We start from the raw sequence: 21,759 nt of genomic DNA, 5'->3' as shown, positions 1-21,759 counted from the left end.
TATAGCTTCTTATATGAACTGGGAAGTTCTTTGAGTTCACAGTGCTTCATCTGACTTCATTATTTTCACAAATATTCTGTGTCCCTCTTGAAAAAAAAAAAAAATGTTGACCTTCTTCTGTTCCCTATTCTCTCCAACAGCTTCTCCTTTCTCAGTGACTTTCTCAAGTTTATAGATCTAGTCACTGATAGAATAGAATTCACTGATCTATTCACTGATACCTAGCCTCTGTCTTGCCAGGTTTGCATAGTTAAGATTGACAATAATCTAATTTACTTCTGTAAAGAGTATGTTCATTGTATCACCTGAAAAAAAGTTGATTTCATACACAAATACTGTTGTCCAGTAGCACAGAAATCCTCTTGCTAGTAATGTTGTGAATAGAATCCCAAATTTCTGGCTAGATAGATTCCCCACCTCATTAGTGAAAGCCCCACCTTCTCCAGCTGAGAGTCAGGTAATTGTCTCATCCTACTGCTTGAAAAACACGTGTAAGGACTGAGCTTAAACCCTCTCTGCAAATTTCTACTGCATCATTCCTTATTCTAACACAGATTTTGTGTGAAAGAAGTTTCACTTCTCACTTGGAAAAGCCCGGTAAGGAAATGTGCTTGTGAGTAAACAAACACTAGCTGCTGAAAAAACTCAGTGAAAATAAAACCAAAAGGAAACACAGTAGTTCTTTAAAGTCAGCTTTTAACAATATTTGCACAGTGCACGTACCTGTTTCAGCTACTTTTTTCCATATGGCTGCATATTGAGTTTGAGTAAAATATTACCAAGCACTGGCTATAAAAAAGTTTTACAGAGCACCGTTGACAATATGGTGAGGAAAACCAGGGTATCTTGTTGAACCAGATTGTAGTCATTGATCTGGGGCTATACTTTCAGGCCACATGTTCATCAGAGTAAAAGAAAGTATATGGAAGTTAATTTGAGCAACAAATTTAAAGTCAAAGGTCATTTTGGGTTAGAAGGGACTTCTGAGGTCGTGTAATTAATCCCCATCCCCACAGAAAGAAAATACAAACTTGAAGTCAGACTTATTCCTGTAACTGTGACACTTTACTTTTATAGAGGTGGTTTGTAAACACTTTCTCTGTAACTGATTTGTGGAGTAGGTAGATACCGGTTTTGGTATGGTTCTGTCAGGTAAAAGAAGAAATTCTGTAAGAAAAGATGACTGCAGTACTTCTTAAGAAAGAAAAGGGGTTTCTTGACGTCCAAAATTCTAAAAGACATTTCCAACTGCTCCCATAGTCAGAATCACCTGGTGGTTTTCTATTATGCAGACTTAAGTCTTGCAAGGCATTTCAACTGGGTGTTAGAAATATCTCTTCCACTTCAGTGTTTTTCCAGAAATAGTAACCTTCTTGATGTTAACTGTTGCTCTCAGACATGTCTATAGTAATGGGAATCAAGAAAATGGTATGGGTTTAGGTTGATGCCATTATGAAAGTGAACTTTCTAGCAACAGCTAATCTTATTCTGCTCTATGTGCTTAATCACAGACCAAGCTGCAACTCACAGCTACTGAAAATGTTGCAATTGTAGAAAAGCTGAAATAAACCTACTGTAAGCCCTTAAAATCTCTGGTAGATAGCAGAGGTGAGGAATGAACAGAAAGGCTAATCACCCAATTTGCCAGTCTCTCCTGTCCTAAAATAGCAAGTACTTCACTCATACATAGTAAAGCAGGTTGGTGGGTTGGAGAAGTAGTTTTTCCTTAGCCATGCCAGAAAAATTAAACACTGAAACAAACTTTTTCCTCTGATTGCTTGTGAAAAATGGTCATCATTATAGTTCAGTGAACTGTGTTTTAGGTGACAATAAGCCACTGGGGGATTCTTTGCACATATTTTCAAGTAAACATTTCACCAGCTTCAGCTGAATCCATCCTTTTTTCCAGTACACTAAAATGCTACTGCTTACACGCACCTAGTTGAGACAAATGTATGGAGATTAATAGAGGCAGTACATATCAGAAAAGGTAACAGGATCTTCTTATACAAGGTATCCTCTCTGCCACTCAAAGATGATAGATGACAGTAAAGTAAGTTTTAAAGTCAAACTCTAAAAACACCTAATAGTTTTATGGTCTAACAACATCAGCTCTTGACTCACTGTAATGTTCAAAATTATAAAAAAACCAACCAAACAAAAAGACAACAACACCACCACTGAACAAAAATCCCCAACAACCCCAAGTTAAAAACAAAACAAAACAAAACACACACACACACACACAAAAACCCCAACAAACCCCAAAAAAACCACCAACAAAACAACAACAAAACACACATAGAACACCTGAAACAAACAGAACACAAAGCCTTCAAACATTTTGCAGGCAGTTTATCTATATGTGAAAACTCACTTTGGCAGTTTGGAGATAACAGCATGTAAAACAGTAGGTGGAGCAGAAAGAACAGGGACTCATCACACACATATCATATGCTCAATGGTTTACAGTAAAAGGCAAGTCTTGCATGAATTCATAGACATATATAGACTGGCCAAGCTGCTGACAAGCTACCTTTCAGATGTGACAGCTTCAAAAGCATCCAGCGAGAGCTGGTGAAAATAGAAACTGGTGAAAATATAAGCCAAAATACATTTCTAGGTATTCTTACTGTTATTGCAGTAAACAGTGCTATTGTCCTATACATAATGAAATTGAGTGGATAGGGCATTGGAGTGTTGTGGGAAACTGAGCTGCCGCTCCCTAGAGATGCCAGGTGAAACCTTTCAGTGTGCAATCCAGTAAGAGGGAAAGCAGGTTGTTCCTGCCTGTAAAATGGGCAGGAAATGCTACCCACACTTGTTCTTTGCAGCCCAGACCAAGGCAGCATTTACTCACCAGTCTAAGACAATGACAGGATGACTTCCATTTTCAGTAAGAAACAATGATTATCACCATAATTTAATTGCAAATACTGTGGTATGCTGTTTATGTTCATCCACATAGATTCAGTTTTAATTACTTCCATTTCATTTTCATGAGGAAAAATGAAATAAAACAATTCAAAATTAACTCTTTCCAGGACCACAGTGGGTTAGATTTACTATGGCTGATAGAAGGGCTAGGGCACATAGTTCCCAGCAGAGTACAAATCTGGAACAGAGAGAAATTACTTGACCTTATGCACTGACCCTTAAATATTGCTAAATGGTGCAAGCCAGGGCACTTCCCAAGCTGCTATTGTGTATTAAGCTAACCAATGCTTCAAGAAGCTGCCTCTGATTCTCTGACATCTGCCTGATTTGGCATGTCAGCAAGGACATAGCACATAGCAAGCCTAGAGCAGACTTGTCTCAGCTGAATCCAATGGCTACAAATGGGTAATTAAAGGTGCAATACATAGATATTAAATTACAGATGATGTCAGAGATAAATTAGTTTTTCTCTTCCACAAGTAAAATCAATGGCAGTCCTGCTTTTTAATATCACCTGTCCTGGTGAAACAAGAGAGGATGAATGCTGATGTTCTGGTCTCATAGCAGCACTGTAGGTCCACTTTTTGTTGGAATAAATAGGTGCAAAGTAACACTGGAGAAGCAGTTTTCATCCAAATTCAGAGCAAGTGCTATGAAAAAAACTTTAATCAATGGAACTCTTCTAAGAGCAAGACAGTGACAGCAGTAGCTTCCATGTGAACACCTTTCTTCAATCTTGTTACATCTATCTTAGTAGAAAACTCAGCCTACCAAAGCCACTGTTCTTTCAAAACAATATGATAGACCTTACCCAGTGCCCTGTTTCACTATCTCATGACTATCTAAGAGACAAAGCTGTTTCATTTTGGATGTTTTTCCAAATCTGGTATTCCGGTATTAGGAAGAAAGGCAGCCTGGCATGGAAAAGACTCACTTCTTCCTCTGAACAAAGGCAAAAATACTGTTTAAAAATAACCAGTGCAGAAATCTTTCTGAGCTTCATTTTCACTTTTGCTTCCAAATTCCTCATAAAGAAAATTCTGATGAATAATCAGTTCAAATTTGAAACTTCTTACTGTCTTGTAGCATAGCATCACAGTTCATGGGTTTTTTACCTGATTTACTTGTGGGGTTTTATATAGACATGAAAAATTCTCTTATGCAACATAATATCAATTAATTGCTGGTATTGGGATTTTTTTTTTTTTTTTTGTCTGTCTGTCTGTCTTTTGATTTAATTTCAACTCTTATTGCTCTTGTGATCTGAAATGTCTTCTAGATGTTGACATGATCATGCATACTTGTGGTAATATCCAGTTTAATGTGTTAGAAAATTTGGAAATGGGATATGGGCATGTAATGATGTTTTCACCTGAAAGATAGTTGACATAAGATAGTATTTACAGCTTTTATTCAAATTCCACAAGATGTTTGAATCCAATCAACATTCCTGAGACCGAAACAATTAATAAAGGCATTCTTAAACAAAAATCCCTTGAGCAACAGTAAATCCAAGAGTAAAGTGTATTAAAGGCGCTCAGATGACCTCTCCACAGTGGTAAACCACATTTCATGACAGCTTAGTTCTCAGTAACTTCAAGGAGATACGCTGAGGAGGTATAGCTTTCTATCGCTGCAGTGCAAATACATCCCCATGTGTTCAGTGTTTATCCCAAGCCTAAAGTGCTGTAATTTTCTTTTGAAGTCCCCAAAAAGAGATTGAAAAAGTGCAAAATATGGCATGAAAGATGAAGAATTTTCACAGACCCACACTCCCACTCTCTCTTGAAGCTGTGACAGTTGACAAGTATAAAGCCTCAGTCTAAGAGTTAAAATCATCACCTAAAAGAAAGAAAATACAATAGTATTAGTTTAAAATTCTGCAGTGATTTAAGAAAATAAAAAGTCTGATTTTAACAACTGAATGGTAAAGAGTGAAAGCTCTGTCTTCTGGATCATGCTGAAGTTACAGTGGCTCCTTAAAGCTGTCATAATTTTCAAGAGCATCTGCTTCAGTCTTTCCTGAGAAAAGAATTATCTCTTTTATCTGTAGTCTACATTCTGAATTTTCTATTACAACAAAGTTATCATTCACTTTCAGCCATATAAATGAAATAACAAAACTGAAATCTGCTTAGAGAGCATCTATGGTAAGGCTTGTCAGGAAATCTGTGCATGTGTGCAGAACTGGGAGTCCAGTGATGAGTTTAAATGTCCTGCATGTTCAGTTTTGATACAGGTTGAGCTGTAAGTTAAAACTGGTAGGGTTAACAATGCCTGTTCCTGTAACCAGGACTGTATGGGTCATTTCCAAGGTACTGTGCTAAAGTATCTGTGGCTTTTATGCTTCACCTACCTACTCATCATGGAAAAAAGGTTCTTTCCAGGGTTTCTTAAAAATATCCAATGCTGAGAAATAGAAATGTTTGTCATCTGATTTACTGCATGTTGCAAGTAAGACAATGTTTTTTTTGTCCTTAAAATGAAGAAGTAAAACCGCAAAAAGCAGCCTTGACTCCTTTAATTTCTTTGTTTCACTAAGTGAACAGAAGAGGCTACAAAGCAGAAACAAATTCTGCAAAAATAATACAAAAAGCCAGGCAAAGCTAAGCAATGCTTGGACAATATGCACTGGAATTATGTCCAGACATGCACCAACGCTGTTCTCTAGAATGCTACTTGCCTTGAGCTTGTGTTTGTTAGTGCATGGCATGATGCCACTGAAGTTTCACACAGTCACATGAAAAATAAGAATGAGACTTTGACTGCAGCAAGGTTTCTGAAGGTGAAAGTGTCTTTCTGAAAGTGTTATTTTAACTGTTGGCAGTTGATCTACCAGTTAAAGTTAGGATGCAAACATGACAACCTGAAGGTGATTTGGAAATCAGTGAATTCATTCCCTCTTCATCCAATCTCTAGCTTTCACCCACAAAATTTATTTTTTTAAGCTGGTGACTTCTTCATATATATATTTTAGCAGTGAGAAACATGAGTGGATTTTCAAAAAAATCCTGTTCTTGGAAACACCCTGAGTTGTCTCTATGTTCACTTGGTTGGCTGCATCACAGTTTTACTTCATTTGTGCTCCTTGGCAGCCTCAGGGCTGACCTCAATACACTATGTGAGGTTCTGCTTGGACACCAAGAAATTATGGCTGAACCAAGTACCTCTGTACCCAACACTAGCTACAGCCTCTCTCCTCACAATGCATTAGCCTGCCAAACTTTTATCTATTGGTAGCAAAATTGATTTATTTAAGTAGGTGCGTTTTTTTCTTGTCATGCTGTTTTATAGTTTTCTGTGGTGGTATCTGGTTTGTTTTTGTTGGTTTTTTTTTTTTATTTCTTCAGTTCAATTTTAGTATAGAACAAATAATTGCATCCTGACAGGTTTTTAGGTATTATCTTCCCTCTGAAACGTAAAAATTCCTGGATGTCTAAGCAAGTCAGATTCTCATAAGACAAGTAGTAGCCTAGGAGATGATATCATATTCCAGATAAACAAGGTGTCATTTTCTTTGTTGTTAAAACCTTTAGCCTATTTCCAATAGTATAACAGACTGTTGGCACAAAAATTTTGATGCTTTCTAAACCAATCAGCTTTCTGTGAGTACCCTTCTCAGCCAAGACTACCAGAACCCCAGTTAGTATACAGAGGTGTGTGCTGAACTTTGTATGAAAGCTATTGGTATCTCAGTGAAAGGGAACCAATATTTATAAATTTTTACATTGCCCAAGAGAAAGTCAAAACTTCAGAAACTGCATTTTAAAAAAACTCATGGAAAAAAGAATTTAAACTCAAAACTATACTCTATTTTGATGTAACATTATTTAGGTTGCAATCTAGATATTTTTTAAGGTTTTAGATGTAAGAAAGAAAAATCTGTAAATGTAAATTTTAAAAAATGCCAATGACTTACTGTTCTCATCCTTTGCATTAGGGTTCAGTTTTCTTTTCCTGTCTGTTAAAGTAAATATATACAAATTTAGCTTAAACATTTCTAGATTTGAAAGAAACAATACAATTCAGCAAACCTTTAGATTGAACTGAGCTGTTAGCACAGTTAAGTTTATTATTAAATCATATCAAATAAATAAACTTCTCTATGTTTCTTTTCTTTTACAAAACTTGAATCAAATTCTGAAGTAAAAATGTTAAGACTCTCATGACTATAAATACATTTGTATGGTTTACTAGAGTCTGTTCACGTGCAAGAAAATACTAGAGTAATAGTCTGTTTGCTTTATGACTTTTGCACTACTGCACAGGCAAACAAGGAAAGAAATACTGTGATAGTCATGTATAGCACCATTTTAGTTATAGAGCCATAATGGAGTTGAAAAGTAAAACTTCTGTGTAATATATCGTAGCCACAATGTCTTTGTAGCTATGAAGAAAAACACAGCTCAAATTGCTTTTACAGTCCTTACCCACAGCAAAGTTTGTTTGTGCTCTGTACAGAATAGTCACTGGTCAGTTTTAAAAATGTAGCTTTCCATACACCTTGTCTCACATCAATAACAAAATGAGGAAAATAAAACCCAACTCAAATTATCCAAGATCTCATTTTTTACCCTTTTGTCATCTAGAAATAAAATGTGACCAAAATCATGCAAGTGTGCCTAGAGTTACTAAAATTTCCTAAAGATTCACAGGAGAGAGAGAGAGAGAGAAAAAAAAAAAGGGAAGTTTCATTGTCTGAAGTAAAATGTACCTTTTTGTCAGTTGCTCATTCCTGAATGATTTTCTCTTCTGAAAAATTATTATTACAGAGAGAAGGACAGCTACAGTCACACATGTGGGGATGATTAAAGAGATCAGGAATTTTTGTCCACTATACTGTGTACTCATTAAAGCTGTCAAAAACATGAAAGGAAAGTAAATTTATAGCTTACAAAACAGCCATTGTTTATCAAGTTATCAGTTCTGTTTCTCCAAGGTCTTGCTTTGACTGAACAAAGGACTTTTAAAATTTATCAGCATAGTGATTGACACTCATTTTATGATTAATTTGTTCTGAAATATTACTGTAAAAAGCCTTACAAAAAACCAGCCAAATCTCTCATTTGTATGGCATTTGATTCTGGCATCATCCTATTGGCATCTGCCTTTGAAATATTTGTATATACTGATGAGACCCCCTTTCAGTCTTCTCTTCTCCAGACTAAACAGTGTCTCCTCATAGGAGGAGTGCTCCAGACACCTCATCGTCCTTGTGGCAGCTGCTGAGCTGTCTGCAGTAGCTCCTTCTCTCTTGTGTGCTGAAGAACCCAGAACTGGGCACAACACTCCAGATGTGGCCTTACTGCTGAGTAAAGGGACAGGATCATCTGTCTTCACCTGCTGGCAATGCTCTTTCTAATGTGCTCCAAGAACCATTAGCTTTCTTGGCTGACCCACGGAGAGCTTTTTGTCTGCCAAGACTCCTAGGTTCTTCTCTGCAGAACCACTTCACAGAGGTCAAACCCCAGCCTGTGCTGGCACATGAGGCAATTCCTCCACAGGTGCAGGCCCTTACACTCATTTAAACCTCATTTCTCTCTGGTTTCTCTCTGCCCACCCCTCCAGCTAACCAAGGCCCATGGAATGGCAGCAGAGCCTTCAGGTGGATCACCCACTCCCCCCAGTTTAGTGTCACCAGCAAACCTGTGGAGAGTGTTTTTGATTCCGTTGTCTGGGTTGTTGATAAAGTGAATAAGCCTGGACCCAGTACTGATCCTTGGGGAATGCCACTGACAGCAGGCTTCCGTCTGGATTCTGTTCCTCTGATCACAAACTTCTGGGCTCTGTCATTTAACCAGTTCTTGATCGTCTTAATCTAACCCACATTTCCTGAGCTTACCCATGAGTATATTATGGGCAGCAATGTCAAAAGCCTTGCTGAAGTCTAGGTAGATAACTAGATTGAGCAGTTAAGTAGGAGATTATCAGGGAAGATACCCTTGCAGCTGAAAAAATTCCCTCCATATTGGTGGGAAAATAATTGAAGCAATCCTAAAAATAAAATATATAGAAAAAAACACAGACTGTTTTGTTGGAGTGGAAGCTAGCTGAGGCTTCAAAGATGTAAATAATACTGACTTGGTCCATTTCCCAGGAATCAATATTACACCAATTTCTAGAACTGAACTCCCGTGATGGACCATAACATGTGCTGTATGTATGAACACTGTCATCTACAAGTTCAAGGTAATACAAACCTAAAGTGGAAATGTGAGCTGAAGTTTCTCCATTCAGTTCTTTATTCCAGAAGATACAGGTGTAGTTGTCATTCATATTTGGTTTGAATATCAGGATGCTGGTGACATTGTAGAGGCCATCTGCAGTCAGTGTATAGGTGGTATTTACAGGTCCACTGAGATTGAAGTTCTCATTTTGCCAGAAAACCTCTGCCAGAGGAAAGCCTTCTGACTGGCACATAAAAACAAACTTGTCTTCACCTGGTATTCTCATTAATTGAGTGTTTATTCTCTTGTAAGGTGCTGCATAAGGAGTTGAGTGAAATTGTTATATGCAAAGATAGTCATTTTCCCACTTCACTTTCCCTGCTTCCCTTTAATGCTGTGTATTGTCTCTGGTTATATCTGTGGGACACTTATTTAAAATTATGAAGAATGTTTTGTAGAACAATGCAAAATTGATTATTCAATCCTTACCAGGCCTACAGCAAAAGAGCACTCGAGTACTTTATACAGGGCAGCAGTTGACACTAAATTTGTAATTTATTGAGACAGAGGAGACAAAGTGGAATCTTACGTGATTCTTATTTTCACTTTTAGAATATGCCACTTCCAGAAAGGCTGGTTTTCATGTTTGTTTTACCATAGGTTATAAACAGTGCAATATTTCCATCATATTAGAACAAAACTGACTTTTCAGAGGAACTAATGTGAGTCTTAAGAATGGCTGTATCCATTTTTGCTTTTGATAAAGATTGTTGTTTAAGTATCTCGGTGAGAAACAAATGCTGCCTTGCATCACACGGACATGCAATTAGTGGGAAACACCAGAAGTCTTTTAAAGATCTGGTCTGTCATGCTGTCCAGTAACATATACCTCTATTACTAATGCCCATTTGGCTTCAATGGACACAGAAAATCACATGTCCTTGGCTCTGGGAACTGCAGTCACTTGGGGAATCCCCAGTCACTTGGGTAGCTGCAGCAGGGTTCATAAGTATGTCGAAGCATCTCTGAGAAACTTTTAGGAATGACCAGATGGTGGCCCAACAAGTCAGGGGATCAAAGGAGAGAGGTGGGAGGTGGTGACACTGGAGAAGAGGCTGTAGAAAGAAGGGGAAAGGAAGGATGGAAAGAGAACAGATACTGTCCCTCCCCAGCACAGGATGCTCCTGGAGGAGCTTGGCTGAACCAAAGGCTAGCCACCAGTAAGACAGCTGCTTTGGTTCAGGTGGGGGCTGAGTGCAAAGTCTTCATCAGACAATTAGCAACTAATTCCTTCAGATTACCCAGTCTCTACAAGCTTGTAGGAATTTAGTATTAGACATCTCAATAAGTATACAGTTACATTTAATTTAACTACTCACCTTTTACTTTCAAAGCAATGTACTTATAGTCCACACCCTGGTAGTCAATGAGACAAAGGTATGATCCTGCATCTGTGATCTTCACATTGGTGATCTGAAGGATGGCTCGTCCAGCCTTCAGTTCACTGTGCAGAAGTGATGCTCTTCCTGTATAATCAGGATGTTGGGATGGATGGAGTGCCTTCCCATTGCGGAATGTGTATACCTCTTTTGATTTCAACCAGCCTTGCCTTTTCTGCTCCCAAACAACAGTCAGGAGTCCTAGATTTACTGAGCCATTCACAGGAAATCTGCATTCCATGGTCACATTGTTCCCATACTCTGCAGTGTAGAGCTGTTGAGGAACTTCAACTATAAATAAAGCTATGTGAGGAAAAGAGAACAGTTTCATTTGTTTCATCATAATATATTCTGATTTTCTTTAAGTTTGGGAAAAACTGTGTTAGATAGTATACAGATACTATACTGTATACAGATAGTCAGAAGTATATGGTTACTGATTTGACTAAAAGTTTTAAGCATTTTTTGTTCATATTCACACTTATATTTTTTACCATATAGTAATTGTAGCAAATCATCTATATTCTGTATTGATTGCAGAATCTGAAAGATAAGGGCAAAATAACCAAGTTTTGTGTTTGTTTGGGGTTTTTTGTTTGTTTGTTTGTGGTTTTTTTTGTTTTGTTTTGTTTGTTTTGTTGTGTTTTTGTTTGGTTGGTTGGTTTTTGTTTGGTTTGGTTTGGTTTTGGTTTTGGGTTTGGGTTTTTTTCACATTTTATGAGTAACTTAAGGTAGACCAGTGGTTACACAGGGACCATTTTTATCAGACTATTATATCGTCTCTTACATGTCCTAAGATTGTAGTAAAAACAGCAATTATATTGGATTTTGTGGATATTGTAAATCTAATTTCGCTATCCTTTACAAAAAGAAATACCAGCATAGTTCCTGTGAAACAGAGTTGCACTGGATAAACATGTGCAGCTCAGAATTGCTATATAGCATTACAGTCTCTACAAATCTGGAACCATGTGAGTATCATTTGATCTCATTCATTTTCTCAGATACATGCAACAGTATTGCAGAAAATAGATCAAAATAATCTTAGCCACTCATCCAATCTGAAATTAATATTGTTATGAATTGGTTGCCATTTTAACATGTACTTGATATGGCAGAGTTATTTATAATACATCATCCAATATACCTTGTTACTACTTCCCATATAGGTAGACAATTCAGGAGAACTTAGAAGTATAGGTAATGACATTCCAAAGAGAAGTCCATGCAACTGTTCATGCATTCTTTTTATTGTATGTGTCTCTGTAATACTTACATGGAAACCTTAGCATTGCTAGGTTCCCCTTAGCAATGTTTGTTTATTCACTCTAATACAACTGTAACAAAAGAAAAAATTATGTGAAAAAGTGTCAGGCTCCTTCTGTGTTTTAGCCAAGCTGCTTCTGCTACAGGCATGGACAGGGGAACACAAGTGATTTTACTTCACTCCGTTTTGCACTGAGATTGTTATGCTTCCTAGTGGGCATTGGTTGCTTTGGTCATCCTCCTTCTCACAGCCATGCCACTAATGCTGGACACTTCAGCTGCCAGCACACAATACATTAAAGAAGCCTCACTCTGGAAAGTGATGGACACCTGTCCTGCACTTAGTCAGTGCCAGTGCCTTCTATAAGATGGAAAACAGGGGGTCCAGACATTACTGACCATTCATGCTAGTATTGCTGGAGGTGCTGAAGACCACACACTAAAAGCTGCACTGGTTCTGCTAGTAGAACTGGAAGGCAGTTTCTCTCTTACCTGAAACCATGGAGAGCTGTGTTTCCAGCAACAGTATTGTGAGGATCTGGAACATTTTCTCAGGTAGATCTGAAGTAAAAGTAGGATTGCATCAGAACTTGCAACTATCTTCTGCTGAGGCCAATCAGAGCTGTGCTAGCCTTTAAGAGCCATCACAGCTCATAAACAGCAAAAACAGAAACAAACACTAGGCTACCAGCAGAAACAAGGAAAATCCTCATTAGAGCAACTCGTGCACACACAAAGAATATGACAATGGCAATGAAACTGTGGCAATAAAGAGAAATAAAACATTTCTGCAGCTTCACTCATGACGTTTTCAGGATCTGTAGCTTACAGGCTGTTTTAAATAGTCAGGAATAGACAGGAAAATGCTTTTATATTTTTACTACTCACAAATAACAGTCAATTGCAAATGACTTCTCTCATGCTGGAGAGATTCATGAACAAGCACAAGCAGATTTTTTAACTGTCTGTACTAACATATGGTCTAGTTTACAAGATTTTTAGCCCTGCTTTAGTTTCAACTCTGCTTTGCATGGGGTATTTAGCAGTTTCTTATTACCTTAAACCTAAAGACCAGGAAATACCTGGAACACATTATGAGGCAGTAGAAATCTCAAGATGGGTACATTGAAGTTTGCTTCAGAAAGGATTAGAATGAAGACTTACTGCTGCTGTTCTTTCACTTTATGTATGGCAGTTTCTGACATAAAAATCACCTTGTATTACTGATAGACGGCCCTGGAATGAGGCAAAAGGAGAAAGTACAGTTTTAGAGTGAGTGTTCCAGTAGCAAACTATCACATATTTCCCATACTATAGTATATACATCAACATAACTAAAAAGATTAAAAAACTCAAACAACAAAGAAACAACAGGGGCAAAAAATATAACAAAGCTAATGAGAGAAGATGGAAGAATTACTTTGAATAAAGCTTGTTAAGGTGCAGTATAATCTGAAAAAAATACTGAATAAGATCCAGAAATAAGCTACAAGGAAGTAAAGAAGAGAAGGAGCATTTTTAGACTTCCCCAGAGCTAGACTTACTGGAGGAGGGGTTTAATTGCTTCCCTATTCTTTTGCGGGCTCAGCTTAAAACATTCTGGTTCCAATTTTCTCAGGTGCTGCATTTCTCTCATTGCTTCTACCCTTGAGCTTTCAGTATCTTGGAAAGCGAGGCTCAAACTTTAGCAAATTAACCACCAAAATTATGGGACTTTGTCTGGAAATTTAGACCTTAATAACAAGATGTCACAAATAAGGGTTTATACGCAAACTACTGTAAGCAGACTTATTACATGTAAATGAAACCTAGTTACCTTTATCAGAGGACTAAGTCCATCACGACTTAATGTGTGATGAATTGTAATTACTATGGCTGTGTGAGGAAGGAGCTAATAATCATTATCAATATCTCTATTTTCCAGATGCAGAACTAAAGACTATTGCTATTTGCTATCCTCAGTCTCCTCCTTGGCTCACTTCTCCACACAACTTACCTTGAAGAAGCTGGACATAAGGGGAGGAACTGAATGAAGAATTGAACAATATTTCACATCAATATTTAGGTCCCTGGACTAACCTTGTGTGAGATATCTTAGATTTTTTGCTCTCTTTTTATAGTTCAGAGTACATTGAGAATGCAGAGCATGTTTATTTTATAGTAGAGGGGATAGGATTTTTAAAAATATACATATTACTGATAGTAAAAATAAGAAGATACACAATCAAAGCCCCAGCAGATAATCATAATTATTAAATATCAAGTAAATCTTGCCTGACCAGAGGGATTAGTTTTAGAAAAGCATTACACATAATATAAATAAACAAAAGAACCCAAATATGAGAACATTTTAACTTGTGATACTGAAAGCAGTCAAAGAATGTTTGTGGGAATCAGGAAGAATGTGTATTAGAAAGATCAAGGATTCATCAGCAAGGATCTGTATTAGAAGGCATCCTTCTTTATTTCCATAATCTCACTAGCAGACATCAAGTTTTTGTGCAACCTCAGTGTAATCTACCCATGCAACTTCATCATGTGGCTCTGACTCACTTCCATAGAGAAGTCTGCACCAGCATCTGGAAAGTGATTTCTTCTGAACTTGCACTACTAATCATTCGTGATTATTACAGAACAGCCCTCATGTTCTCCTTGCTTTTCATAAAACATATGTTTTATGAGAAAACATACTCTTCAGTAGTCCTTGTACACAACTATCCTAACTTATCCTAAGCTTATGCACAGCACTGTCTCTTGTTTTTCTGTTAAGAAAAAGGCCACTTCTGAAATGTATTCATCATATGCCTGTTACAAATTCACAGGGATAAAAGAAGGAACACTGTGCCATAAAAATCAGCACTTAATGCTTCTTGCAGCAAAGTGAGGAATTGAAAATACATATCTGAGAACAGTAAGAAGTGGCATGACATTTCGCGAGCAATTTAGATGCAGTCAGTAAATTGATTTCCTGGACCACCCTGCAGAAGAAAAAGCAAGTTATCACACAGTGCTCTGTGATTATGAGAGTTAAGTCAAAAAAACCTTGGATAATTGAGGTGGTGAAAAGCATCACTTCAAGCATCTAAATACCATCATGGATTTTTATGAATTGTAATATTTTCAATGAAGATGTAGGACTCAAGACAAAAAGTTTGAAGAGGACCAATGAAAACGAAGTATGACTATCATCAGGGAAAATGAGGAATATAACTTTATCTTTTTGTACAGCTTTTTTGCTTTACTGAAAATACAGAGTTGAAACCCTGACTTCATTTCATTGGCCCACAAGTAATATATTCTGGTAAATTCTTGTAGTGAATGCTGACTGAAATCCAAATGATAATGATAATAAATTGCTTAAGTTTCACCAAAGATCAAAGTGATACTAAGCATTGTTTTTCTCCTCTTGATTCATTCAGTTGATGGTGCCTGTGACTTTGGTCCTGGTGCCAGCTCACATATCCAGAGGGTTTATAATACTTTTCTCAAAAAAAGGGTAATTTTTGGCCTTGCTTTACATAAAATCTTGAGTGATTGTCCAAAATCCTTCTTTTAAGGAGTGAGAAGAATATTTCTTGTTCCTTTGAAATATTTAGACTCAGTATTCCCATTACAAACTGTACAAGTTGTATGCTCCATGGAACAATATCATTCCATTTTCAACATAAAGTATAGACTTTATTCCATTCTACAGATGGAAATTAAAAAGTGCTTATCTTGACAAAGCTGGATGTTATAAGGATGCTCTCAGGAAGATAGTGGCAAAATATAAACATCAATATTCTTCATGTTTAAACTGTGGAGCTCTTGAGCAAAAGCTGGAATAGTTCGTTTGAGTAGCTGTGCTTTCTATAGATCTCCTTAGTATGTGTTTATTGTTATTTACTGGATCCTGTTTTCATAAAACCATTCATGTGAACCAAGGTGAGCTGGCAACTGAGGTTGGCACCAATCTGGTCATAAGAGTTAGGACTGATTTGGTATTAATAACAACTCTCACAATGTTTATGATGTTAAGTTTACAAGTGGTATTTTAAGCAAAGGAACATAAAGATTGCAGAATGTGTTGCAATCTACTCCTTTCTAATAAAGATTGAAACCCACATCTGTATAATGTAAATTAAGTCCTATTCTTTTCATCCATGAAAGATCATAATGCTTTTCTTCGGTAAAAGAAGCATCTCAGTAAAAGATTCTATGAAACTACCTTTGGTTAGTACCCTGTTTGCTCCTGCACATGGCAGGGGGCTTGGAGTAGATCGCCTCTAAAGGTTCCTTCCAATTCAAATCATTCTGTTGTTCCTTCATTCTAGGATTATTCTCAAAACAAGTTTAACAAAGCATTCTGAACAAAATCCTTGTGTGTACACTAAACAAAACGTCCAGAGGCAACCAAGGATTCAGGGACCTTATAGTCTAATAAATAATGGAAAGCTCTTTTCTGGAAACATTTTTTCAGCTATTAAAATATTTGTATTCCAGCAAATGGATGATTTAGAACAGTAAACACATTTAGCATCTACATAATGAAACTTAGCAGCATTAAGCAAGGAGAGTTCTGTAGATCAATAGCTTCAATAGAATAATCAGAACAGATGGAAAAGCTAAACAAGCTTTCAAGCACACTGGCTTTCCTCCAGGTTTAAAGCAGGAGTTGAATCGACACAGAAGTTCACAATAATCACTCAGATTTTATTCTGGAAGATCAAAGTGTTGAAGGACTAAGGAAGGGGTACTTGGTCCTTTTAAAGCTTAATGGTTATGGCAGACAGACCGTTCTTTGAATTGTATTTCCCTACAGACCAAGGTATCCCTTTGACAGCACTTATGATGTGATCCTGCTTAGTTTTATCAAGTATAACACAGGTGTTTTTACAATGTAGAAGGAAGAAGGGACATTGAACTCCACAGATGGGTGCTGGGAGAATGGAAATGTCACCAGGCTGGACAGTTGGCTAGTGTCCACCTCCACACGAACTGTCCCATGTACTTTAGCAAACAAGGTTTTGCAAGTGGTCTTGCATCCTGAGACACCTTGAGCTGGTAGGCTTTGTTATGGATATACACCAATTATTGCAATTGATATATCCACTGGTACATTCAGTGTTTTTCTCTGCTGCTGGCAGACTCTGCAACATCACTGAGCTGAGATCCACTCAGACTATGTTTTTCCTAACCCCTCTTCTTCTACACTCTCTGTCTTATTGTATTGCAATGCTAGAACCCATACTAAGCACAGGACAGTGCCTTCTGGAAATAATCCAAAATTACAAACTCATCTTAATCAAAAGCAATCAAGCTGTGTTAACAGGCATCTGACTTTGCTCCATTTGACTTTCCCTGTGTGAAATGGAGTTTTATGCTCACTTAGTTAGAAAAGAGACTATCTTCTCATGCACCTAGGTACACAGCAAAAGATTATATAGTTCCAGTCAAAGTTTGTTTTGTCTTCTTCTGTTACTGAAACTTCCCTGCCTTCTGTGTGTTTCGCAATGGAAGCAAGTTTTTTCAACAGGTTTTAACACCCTAACGTATACAGACACAACTTTTTGATGTTTTAATGAAATGGCTTAACTGATTTTACTTTCAGTGAAGGATCCAGCTTAAAAAAAAAAAAAAAAAAAAAAATCAAACCAAAAAATTAAAGACAAGAAGTTTAAATATCCTAGGTCAGAAAATAAACAACAGAATAAACAAAAAACAAGCATTAGATGCTCATACGAACTACAGCTGTTCTATATCTCACCATCAGAAAGAAGTTACTTCATTTCTATTTAGGAATTTCATAAAAAATTCTAACCATGCATATTTAAATTTGTTCGAATGCCATTTCTCCAGCCTATCTCAGTATATTCTGTGGACATAATCTCTTGTTCTCATCCTCACAAACCTGCCTTATTCATATACCATCTCACTTGCTGTTCTTCCTCTGTCTTTTGCACACTTGTTTTATTCCCTTGTTGCCCACCTCACCACACAGGCAATTTATTGTTGGGACCATTCCTTTGTTCCTGATGTTTACCTGTGACAACCTATTTGCATAATTTCAGTCTGCTCTCCATCTCACTTCAGCTTTCGGGTGAAGAGATATAATTTCTCACTTCCTCCCTTGTTCACACAATCTGTGAATTCTCACTTTTCCTGCATTTTTAAACTGTCACCTGTTGAATGTTTTCCACTGTCAGTTTTTTGTTCCATGACAAATACAATCATTCTAATATGGCTGCATTTTTTTTTCCTATAAATACTAGGATAGAACTGGGATGAAATTTTGGTACATCTTTAAAAAGCAGTTGTGTATATTATAGAACCTTTCAGAGCCTTTCAGCTCTTAGCAGCATTACTGAATACAGGCTGACACTCCGGCATGATACACTGCAAATTTTCTTTTGTATCTCCAGCTTCTACAGAAAGAAAGAGTTCTCAGAGAGGCACAAGAACTTCTCTTCTTCATAGCATCTGCTTTTTCTGGGATGCAGAATGTGAAAGTCTCCAGACTTGCTGTACAATCAAAACAACCTATTGTCTGCAGGTAGGTTAGTAACAACTAAAAGAAAGTAAACAGGAATATATAGATACAAATATGTACAGAGGTTTTTTTCTCCATTCAAATTTTCCCTGAAATTCAGGATAAAATATTTACTAAGAGCTACATACTCATGCATGAGTACTCATGCTTGAGAGCACCATTCCTCTGCCTTTGCCTGTGACAGAAGACAGAGTTGCAAGAGAGTTTCAGCTTCTGAAAGTATCAGGTTTAGAAATTATGTGGACCTGTGTTTTAGGATCTGGAGCTTATCTCTCATTCAGAATCAGAGTGTGTATCCCAGTAATAATTGAAAATAAACTTAAGTAAAGTAAAAGTAAATGTAAACTTAGATAAATCTTAAGAATCTAGGAAAAAAACTGTAATTCATCAGTCAGAAATACAGGAAACATCAAATTGCATTTTATCAGTGTTATACTTACCTCAGATCTTTATGCAGGTCATTGCAATCTGATTCATGTAACAGCAAAGATTTTCAAAGCTCTATCCTATTTACACAATAGCAGAAACTACCCAGCTCTTATGACAGTGTATAACATGCACCAGTAGCACAGCTTGTAGGCTGATCTTGTTCAGGCTTTATGTCATAAAAAACCTGACCATGTTGAGAGGACGTTTCTTAGGATGTTGTTAGCAGTTTCAGTTTCATTCTATATGTACACGGAGCTCACTTCTCTGCATTGCTGAGAATGTGCATGCACCCAAAAAATTGTACAAAGCATTCTGTAAAATTTATGTGCTCAAATTACGCTTTTGATTATACCCATGATTTTTCAGTTTGTTTATAATCATTTAGAGCAGTGTACAGCATTGGCATCTGAATTTGTATTTACTAGGACTGTTCTAAATTCATGCAACTATCAAATTATATTTTCTTAGCTTTCATCAGATTAATTTTACAAGAATTCATCAAGCAATTACCTAATATTTGCAGAAGCCATTTCCTCTTACATTTCATTTAAATTGATGTTATTACTACTACTAGTACTACTAATAATAATAATAATAAATTACTATGAGGCTAATCCAATGCTCCACTGAGGTTGTGAATCTCCATCCTTACAAATGCACCAAACGTCCAAACTTTACAGGACAAAGCCTGGGAAATTGTTTTTAATATGTCACTGCTTTGAGTGGAAGATTGGATTAGGTGACTGATAGATCCTCTTTGCAATATAAAAGTATTTTGTTCTATCAAACAGCTTTATCAATTTAACAGCATCTTTTAATTTTTCTCACACTATCTTTTAATTTATGATGACATCATGAATGAGAGACATAAAAGAGATACAGATGCATTTGAGCTACAGGTGGGACTCACATACTCTATTGTCTCCTATTAGATTCTCACTGCTTGCAAGAATTGTGTTCTGCCTCAACACAAAAAGTGATTGTGGCTTTACTCCTGTGAATCCTAGCTGGTTTGGGATGATATATGATGATTGCCTGCCTTGCATTTCCAGGCTGATGTATGAAATTGTGTCTCCTGCTGCCTAGTACAGAGCAAATTAATTCAACAAAACCATTGTTACATTACTATATTTTTCCTTGGTAAGCTTATTATGTGTAGTCCTGTCCCACAAAGTAATTCATGGTAGTCTCACTTTTTCTGAGAGAAGCTCCAATGACTTCTTTAGCAGAAGTCAATGATTTGGATGACAGAAAAGAAACACCAAAGTTACTTCATGATCACCATCACTATCTTCTACTCATTCTGAGCCAGTCCTGCCTACAATATGTTTTCTTCACATGTTCCCATTTTGGAGCAAGGAGATAGCTCAGTGAAATTGCCCAAGAGTCAGTGACTTGCCTTGGGCATCACATGACCCCAGTAGTATCTGACTTGCCTGGGACAGTCATATATTTGCGGGACCAGAGACACACGGAGTGGGTAGAGAGAGAGAGAGAGAGGGAGAGAGAGAGAGAGAGAGAGAGGAGGGGCGGAAATCTGGGAGATGCTGAAGAACCAGAAGTCCTCCTGTTAATGTCTGCAAAAGCAGAAATTCCACTGTTAATATCTCTGTTTTCCTGGCTAGCCCATGCTTGAGTGCTCAAAGGGGAAACAGGATACGCTTGAAAGTCCTGCAGTTTTCCTCTGTGAAAAGCTGTTCAGGTCAATAGCAATGATTATATTTTTCATATTATTAGATCTTTAATGGAATTGTAGTTAGCAATAGCTTTCATATCCCACAAAATTAAATGCCACATCACAAAGCAGGCCATCACACTGGTTCATAGTTACATTTGTCAAATAAATTAGTCCTGAACTGAAATATCAATAAGCCAGTTTAAATTGTGCACATGAACCAGGCTTTTCTGAACACTTTTGGAAGTACAGTAATGCTTGGCTACTAGGAAGTAAAATGCAGCTTACTGAACATAAGTATGTTCCTGCTTGCTGCTGTATTTTGTCTTCCAGATATTTGAAAACACTGAAGTGGCATGCAAATGTTTTTAACTGAAGGAAGAAATGTTATTACATGTATAATGCTGAACTACACTTTCTGTGTTAGGATAGGAAGGATTTCCACTTACCTAGTTCATGAACTAAATGTGTTTTATTTTCAATTTGGTGTGTATTCTCCCTCTGTAATGAGCAGCAAATACTTGACCTGAAAGCACTTACGGCATTGAAGCATGAACGTGTGGGCCTGTCTACCTGTATTCATAAAAGTGAAGGCACAAAACTTAGATTATACTAAAAGCTTAACTTCTAAAATAAGATTAGACAAGTTCAGCTTTGTATTTCAGAGAATTATAAAATACAGCTTATTCAGTGAGGGCAGGTCTCCTCACCTTACTTGTTAGTCATCATATGTGCCGGAAAAACCCTTTTCCTGACCTAGAGACAGGGCTCCTGAGAGGTGTTTTAAAAGATTTTATTCCATTTTCAGTCTCATGAGAAGGGTGAGATGGTACAAATGTTACAATTCATACCATTACAATCAGAAGCCAAACTATTTCCTAATTACAATACATTAGAAGTGTTTTTTGGCCTATCAGCTTTTGCCACACAATGCTGCTAATGCCTCTAAGCCAATCATCTATTAAAATACCCCATGTGGGTCCTACTACAATACATCTTTCATTGTTCTATTTCTCCAAAATATCTAGCCTATTTGCATAGTCATCACTTGAAACTAGTTTCCAGTTCAATTTCTCTCTCAACAATGTCTTCTCTATTCAATGGCTTTTCTGAGTCAGCACACCTTATCTCAGAGTTTGCATACAGATGTACAAGACTATGTGAGCCTTCTGTCAGGCTTTGAGTTTTCTCTACAAATCCATTTCCCACATCATGTCCTGCTTTTTTAAGGAAGTAACAAAATTTTATGTTTCCCATCAACCACTTAGGGATTCAAGCACTGTGATTTTAGAAGTTAGGGGTCAGCTGCAGAATTTA

At 37.1% G+C, this 21,759-nt stretch overlaps 1 protein-coding gene and 1 long non-coding RNA gene across 2 annotated transcripts in view; one reads left to right on the top strand and one right to left on the bottom strand.

Annotated features, from left to right (window-relative positions):
* The window catches only part of LOC120765534 (uncharacterized), a 34,993-nt gene extending 19,081 nt beyond the window's left edge, over positions 1 to 15,912 (top strand). Inside the window, exon 3 of the long non-coding RNA XR_005704449.2 lies at positions 13,734 to 15,912. This is a non-coding gene — a long non-coding RNA (uncharacterized LOC120765534). The remainder of the gene's footprint in view (positions 1 to 13,733) is intronic.
* LOC120765532 (programmed cell death 1 ligand 2-like) lies at positions 4,397 to 12,356 on the bottom strand. The gene is made up of 6 exons (XM_040090478.1): positions 12,302 to 12,356; positions 10,484 to 10,846; positions 9,138 to 9,419; positions 7,662 to 7,793; positions 6,857 to 6,907; positions 4,397 to 4,779 (listed from the first exon to the last, which is right to left on the bottom strand). Exons 1-6 carry the CDS (start codon positions 12,354 to 12,356, stop codon positions 4,760 to 4,762), a joined length of 903 nt encoding a protein of 300 aa, XP_039946412.1. The 3' UTR covers positions 4,397 to 4,759.
* Positions 15,913 to 21,759: the final 5,847 nt, after the last annotated feature.

Source organism: Hirundo rustica, chromosome Z, assembly GCF_015227805.2.
Source record: "Hirundo rustica isolate bHirRus1 chromosome Z, bHirRus1.pri.v3, whole genome shotgun sequence".
Taxonomy (NCBI): Eukaryota; Metazoa; Chordata; class Aves; order Passeriformes; family Hirundinidae; genus Hirundo; species Hirundo rustica.
This window is presented reverse-complemented; position numbering and strand designations above follow the sequence as displayed.

What these genes read in the sequence shown, in the direction of transcription:
- LOC120765532 (XM_040090478.1), bottom strand. Translation starts at nt 12,356, where the DNA reads ATGTTCCAGATCCTCACAATACTGTTGCTGGAAACACAGCTCTCCATG. An exon ending in AGCTCACATTTCCACTTTAG is followed by an intron (nt 7,794 to 9,137) that starts GTTTGTATTACC and finishes TGTTTTTGACAG; the next exon opens with CTTTAATGAGTACACAGTAT. An exon ending in ATCATTCAGGAATGAGCAAC is followed by an intron (nt 6,908 to 7,661) that starts TGACAAAAAGGT and finishes TGTATATATTTA; the next exon opens with CTTTAACAGACAGGAAAAGA.